The sequence below is a fragment of the Lagopus muta genome, chromosome Z (assembly GCF_023343835.1).
Source record: "Lagopus muta isolate bLagMut1 chromosome Z, bLagMut1 primary, whole genome shotgun sequence".
NCBI classification, from domain to species: domain Eukaryota; kingdom Metazoa; phylum Chordata; class Aves; order Galliformes; family Phasianidae; genus Lagopus; species Lagopus muta.
This window is the reverse complement of record NC_064472.1, coordinates 73,341,939-73,348,665: the sequence shown is the minus strand read 5'-3', so window position 1 is coordinate 73,348,665 and position 6,727 is coordinate 73,341,939. Positions and strand designations below refer to the sequence as shown.

Here is a 6,727-nt window from a genome sequence, read left to right as displayed (position 1 = left end):
TTAAAATGTCACCAACAGTTTGAATTTATGTACATAACATCTTGGCCTGACACACAGTATAAACTATTCTGACTAGATTTCAGGCTGATAGTTAATAGTTAAAACAGGAATCATATTTAATTCATAAAGTTCAGCAAAAGTTCAGGAATTGGTACATAAGTATTAATAAAGGCAAAGAGGCCAAATTGAAGAAAAAGAGATATTAACCATCAGGTCATTTAATAATGGTTTTGTTGGGGTTTTTTTTGTTGTTTTTTTTTTTTGTGTGTGTTTTTTTTTTTTTTTTTGTATTTTTTTGTTGGTTTTTTTTTTGGTTAGGGGGTCATTAATACCTTTTTCCTGCATTATATAAGGTATAGAAAAATCTGAATACTGGAAAATGTGTAGGAAAATAAAACAAGTTAGAGTTCTTTGTTTGTTTCTTGCTGTTATAGGAATACCTTGGGGAGTTTATCTTTTCTCCCTGAGGGATTTCTATTTTATTTTTCATGATAAGGAAAACAGCGTGTAAACAGAACAAATTTATGTTAGCAGACTTTAAATCACCTAGCTAAGATCTGTTGCTAGAATGTTACACAAAATTTTGGTTTTAACAGTATTTGGAGTGAAAGAAAATAAAACAGTAAATAAATAATAACTTCACTTGCCCTTAGACTGGTTTGTGAAATGATCAGAGAAAGGATGGATATAGCTAATGTAGTTAAAAAGACGTTCTGAACTATTTGCCTAAGCAGAACAGGAGAGTTTATGGGACTTGACAGCTTGTATGCTCTTCAGGGTTTCACTGTGTTATAGGAAGAGTAATGGTAATCAGCAAAGCATGTACCACGCTGAGAGTTGGCATCTGGAGGGAACAGGTGGAGCCTCAATTGTCTCCCCTGGTGAAACAAACAATACTGAAAGATAGCAAGCTGAACTGGGAGGCTGTGATGTCAGTGTAGCTATTAGGCAACATATTTATTTGCTGACTTTTGCCTGTTGGAGATGACAATCAAAACCCAAAATATTTTGTCTGAATGGTAAGTGGTACAAAATAACACTTCACTTCTTCTTTGCTCTAGAAAAATCTTAATTTTTGTAAAATGCTATAGTAGCTACAATCTTTGTCATATACTTATCAAAAATTAGCTTATTAAACTTATTAAAAGCTTATTCTTTTACTCACATATAACTAATGGAAGGTAATGCATGAGGACTCTTGTCCTGATTGACTTATAGGTTGTCCATTTCCACTTTTCTTGACAAGTACTGTTTCAAAGAGAGTTACCTGGCACGGTCTTCAACCTGCTTCTCTGGGGAGTGCTATTTTGATTATTTGTCTTCGGTTTCAGTCACTGTGGGACTAACGTCATACTCTCACAATCAGAGGAGCTGTACATTAAGAAACCCACGCTGTGCCAGCCTCTTTCTCTGGTAAGTACAATATAAAATTCTTAGTATCCCCATTTCTCTTTCGCTCACTGCTCTGATCTGAACGTATCCCCTTCAGAACTCTAGATATTTGGAAGGTGATTCCAGCAGATCCATTCTGCCTACGCAGGACAATCAGATGATCGTCTCTTAGAGTTCAGCTACAGGATTCCTCACTTCAAGGGAGGCAGAAAGACTCTTGGATTGAAAGGGAAAACTCATGAGGATTTGACTTATTTTATTGGGAAAGGGTGAGATGTGCTCTGGACTCTGCTCACAGGATGGACCATTACTCTCTCACCACACTTATGAGTTTTTCAGGAAGCTTGCTGATCTGGAAGAGATGAGGCCTATTTCTTTATCTTGTCTGTGTTTTCTTGCTCAACCAAAGGCCATCTTCTGAACATAGAACATCTTCTGAACACATATGGGGCTATAAGGGAAGGCAGGCACCAGTTAATAAGTGGTATTTCCACATCTTGACAGAACAGCCCATAATTAATTCTGAGGAATATGAATCTATTCACATTCTTAATTAAGCTGTCACCAGATTTTCTACAGAGGTTTCAACATGCATGTGTGAATGTACAACATCTGTGCAGAACTACATTGTGAGAAAGATGTGACAACTGAAATGTCTCAGTCTAATCCAGGAGTGAACATATGCAGCTTGAAAACAATGTGCAATCACTCTGGCAAACTCTGCAGGGGTATGTACAAGCTTAAGCTGTTGAGATCAAGCAGCCTGGAGTGTCTGAACGACGGTCACCACATTTTACTAGCTGAAATATTTGGACAGTGTGAGGATCATAAATAGGAATATTGAATTCTTGAAAGAGCAATACAGGAAAATATTTCTCTTATGAAAATCCTAAACAGACCCAGTTCCTTCCAAATCCCAACATCTTCTGAAACTATTCCCTGAATAAAAACATCTGTCACTTGGATAAGACCAAGTCTCTTTTAATATAATGCAGACTCTGACTTTCCTCTTCCCCTAATTTGCTTTTAAAAGCTTTGCTTTTAGCTGTGCCAAGGGTCTATGCTACAATTGCTGTGCCTTAGCCATATGCTTTAGTCACAGCAGTGCTTTGGAATATGGATGGTCACTTTCAGGAAGATTTAGCTCCATTTAAAAGGTGTAGAGGAGTAGAGATTCTGTGGGAGGAAGACTGCAGCTGATGGCTGTCCTCTAAGACATATTAATATGAAATATTAATGGTAATTACTAGTTTTTAATGCATTGCCCCTGGATTATCTTTACAGCTAGACACAGCAGACCAAAAGCTCACTTATATTAGATGGATAAACACTGTATCAGGTAAAACCATCCTTTCCTTTTGATAATTAAATTGTGCAGACTTTAAAGTGGATGTCTCATGGTTTCCCTCTTCTCCTCATCCCCTTCTGGACATGATCTGGAAGAAAAATCAGTCTACAAGTATATGAATCTTACAGAGTTTCCTAGTCCCACTCTACTTCATCTTTTAATATCTTTCCTGGAGGTTAAATCTTAAAACTTTCCATTTATAACATATACAGTGACAGAAATGTACTACACTTTCTATGCAGAACATTTTCACTGAGGAGATGCAAGAGTATTTGAAATATGTTGTTTGGCTTTTTCCTTTTCTGTCAAGATTTTAAATATGCTTCTGATATTGGATGTTTGGCTGCAGATAACTGCCAGGACTGCTTCCAAAGAGGTCGAATATTTATGACACAAAAGGACACTGTGAATTCTGTGTGCTTACATTGGTATGTGCTGATGGCTATACTTCTCCTGATCCCTGCACACTGTAATTTAACAGGCAAAGATGATGTTCATACATACTGATAAGGCGTTGGATGGATGACTGGACATAAGAGGAGATGCAGGAAGCAAATCTGTATCCGAAGTCCAAGCTGAGTGCATTTGGAAAGCAGTATTAACCTCCTGTGAATATTCTTTCTTGTTTTATTCGTGGATCTCTAGCAAAAAATAACAGAGAAGCAGGTTCCCCCAGATAGAAAATGATGACCCCCCCATTAATGGCTTCACTTGTCTAATCCTAAAAAGATGTCTCAGTCACAGGGCTAAGCCTTGTTCCAGAGCATCCTGTTGTGAAGTGTCATTCTTCACATCACTGAAGAAGAGAAAGGGAAACCCTCTCTGGAACTAAGGGCTGGTGCTTTGCTTATTAAAAAAAATTAAAAAAACTTCCCTCCTGCAACTACAGTGTCACTTCCTTCTCAGTGCTAACCTTGCTTTTGTTGCAGAGGGGAACTAAATGCCTAAACTCTTCTCTTGCTTCTCTCAGAGATGGACTGGCCCTTCAGCAATGGTGAGATAAAGCTCTTCTCTGAGACATAGCTTGGGCAACAATCTTAATGCAAAAGGTAACCAGGCAGAGATTACTGCAGTACTTTTCAGAGACAGTGGGAGTGACTGGTTAACATCTAAGGAAGGCTTTCAAGAACACCAAAACGAAGCTGATGCTGTTTGGCATTAATGTTAAAGGCACTGGAGCTGCTTATGTTGTATTACATTTTAAGTGAGAGTCTTCACAAACGGAGTAAAAAGAAGTAGTTATCATCTATCCTGAACAGCTGCCACCACCATTTCTTTGCAAGAGAGAGGAGCTGGCTGGTGCTTGGAAAAAAGATTCACAGAACCCACAGTCCTCATGAGTGCTTTGATAGCAGAGCGAGGCACTTTATTTCATCTACAAACTGCACATTGTATTTCTGAGCAACATCTCTCACAAAGCTAAGGGCTGAGAATAAAGGCCAAGAATTTTTCTCTCTAGAAATTTGCTGTAAGCTGAAAACCACCTGTTTTCCTGCGCTGTAACCTGCCGGCCTGCTCACTTCGGAAGCCTAACAGGAGGAACTGCTGCTAGCACAACAGTGTCACCTGCTGGCAAGCGAAGTCTGCTGTCTTCCCTGAACGCCACAGACTGCTCATCTGCTTCACGTGAGATTAATGCTCTTCACGTTTACGTGAACGATTAAAAACAAAGCAGCTTGGGTGCTTCAGCGTTTGTTTTTTGTATGAGGCATTTGTTATGCATTTGATATTGGCGAAGAACACACGAAAGTCTACTGTGGGTATCACTGCCCTCAAAAACTTCACTTACAGGCCAGTGAATCTCACAATTCTGTGCATCTAACACACGTGTATTTCATACAGGTGACATGAATGACCACGTGGAAGAAAATGCAGAGAAAAGCAGCACTGCCCAGAAAACATCTGCAGAAGAATCTGTCTGTCTTGCTGCAGACAGAATGCCAGCAGAAAAACTGGTATGACTCCTCCAGTACTGTTTCATTGCCAAATTCCTTACCATTTGCCTTCAATTTGTTCAATAATTATAAAAGCTAAAAGCTAGAGTCAATAGGAAAATACCACTAAAACAACTGTAAAATAGTTGAGTTTGCAGGGCAGTAATTTAGAGGGCTAAGCACTTGCAAGCTCTAATGAAATAGAGAGGAAATAAACAAGTATTCTTAGATCTATCTCCATAAAGTCTATCTAGTCTTAGAGGCTATCTCCACAGTGTATTATATTTCCAACTTGAAGTTGCATTACTTATGATCACAGACAGCAATGATGCTGAAGTATATTTTCTGCACCAAAAATCTACCCCAACTCCAAAGGAGAAATGGTTGAATAATGTAGGAGCCAGCCCAATACATTTTTATGAGAATTCAACAGAAAATACACAGCATCAGTGACACCTTTCTCTTGCTTCTCAGAAGCCGTGTGTCTCTATTAAAGATGTTTAGTTTAGCTTCTTCAATTTTATCCATGCTTTTCTCTTAGACCTCACTTGCCTAGTGCTCCCTTCCTGCACTAGCTGATCCTCCAAATATTTCCCTTGCCCTCAGCCTGCTAAGACAAAGCATGTCTATATGAACCTCAGGGAAAAGTGAAGATAAGGGCTAATCTAGTCAGTATATTTATAATTATACATATTTTTTAATATTATGGATAAACTGAAGAAAAAAGTACAAGATATCTGTCTCCCCAAGACAACTTCCAAACCATGCCACTGTATCAGAATAAGAATCTATACCCAGAATCCTATTAGGTTCCACATTCTATCAAGGCAATAGTCAGTTAACAGCTACACAAACAAATAGTCCTAAAACCATGATCTTAGTTTTAGGTAGAGCTTTGCCTTATCTTCCTACCTGTGTTAAGTTAGCAAAGATACTAATTTTAATGCCATCTGGAAGCCAGTGAAGGCATTTGGTGGCTAATAAGTGCTCGCTCTAGTTACAAAAATTATAACCTTGCTCTTCTTTCTTTTTTTGTTTTTCTTTTTTTTTGTTTGTTTGTTTGTTTGTTTTTAGCAAAAAGTTAAGAAGGAACTAAAACACTTAATTTTTCAAAATCCAGGACCTCAGGTAGCTAACTTCAATCCTGAAACTAGAAAGCAGAGAAAAAAAGCACACAAGTCACAGATGAAACAAGACTGCTTTAATAAACCCAAGTAAGATGTATTAATTTATTACAAATTTTGCTTTTAAAAATGGTTTTCATGCTGTTTACTGAATATAAATGGAGTGAATAAGAGCATTAATATTTTTCAGAGATTTCTTATTACATATGAAAGATACACAGGGACAATAAACTTTTTCTGTGCGACTCAGATTTTAACTTTATCAGCACACACAATGCCTATTTCAATTAGGATCTAACACTTATTTTGACTGAGCTGCAAGTGTTGAAAAGGAAATATTTGTTCTTGGACAGATGGTCTCCACATTTGCTGGGTTTAGGCTTTAAAAATGTCAAAGCACTTTCCAAGAATCACTGTTTCTTTGCTTTTGTAGAACTCTGAGTAAGCATGACAGTCACGGCCGGCTGCTTGGGAGTAACGCTGATTTGTGTGACTGCCTGGACGAGAACTGCCTGGGTTGCTTCTATCCTTGCCCCAAATGCAACTCAAATAAGTGTGGGCCAGAATGTCGCTGCAATAGGAAGTGGGTTTATGATACAATTGAGCTTGAAGATGGGAATGTGATCAATGCTTTCCCATTTCCTACTGATCCCTGATTTTGTTCCGATAGGTTTGTACCTCAGTGAAGTTCTCCTTTCTTCATGTGTTATCATAATGGATCTCAGCTTTACAAATTATGAGATGCCTGTCAATGTTGCTTGCACTTCTTTATTGATGTCTCATCAGCACACTTAAACATTTCGTGTTAAGTAAAATTGTACCGAGGCTCTCAGCTCTGACTCAGGCACATTTTGCAGTGGAGGGGTGATGTCACTGCACAGGAGGCTTCCTGAACCAGGGTAGAGCTAAGAGCAAATCCCCTCCCTGCC

General features: G+C 38.4%; 1 protein-coding gene across 1 annotated transcript; it reads left to right on the top strand.

Moving 5' to 3' along the window:
- The first annotated feature begins 4,440 nt into the window (after positions 1-4,440).
- ARL14EPL (ADP ribosylation factor like GTPase 14 effector protein like) lies at positions 4,441-6,727 on the top strand. The gene is made up of 4 exons (XM_048932106.1): positions 4,441-4,496; positions 4,583-4,695; positions 5,749-5,888; positions 6,232-6,727. Exons 2-4 carry the CDS (start codon positions 4,588-4,590, stop codon positions 6,452-6,454), a joined length of 471 nt encoding a protein of 156 aa, XP_048788063.1. The 5' UTR covers positions 4,441-4,496; positions 4,583-4,587; the 3' UTR covers positions 6,455-6,727.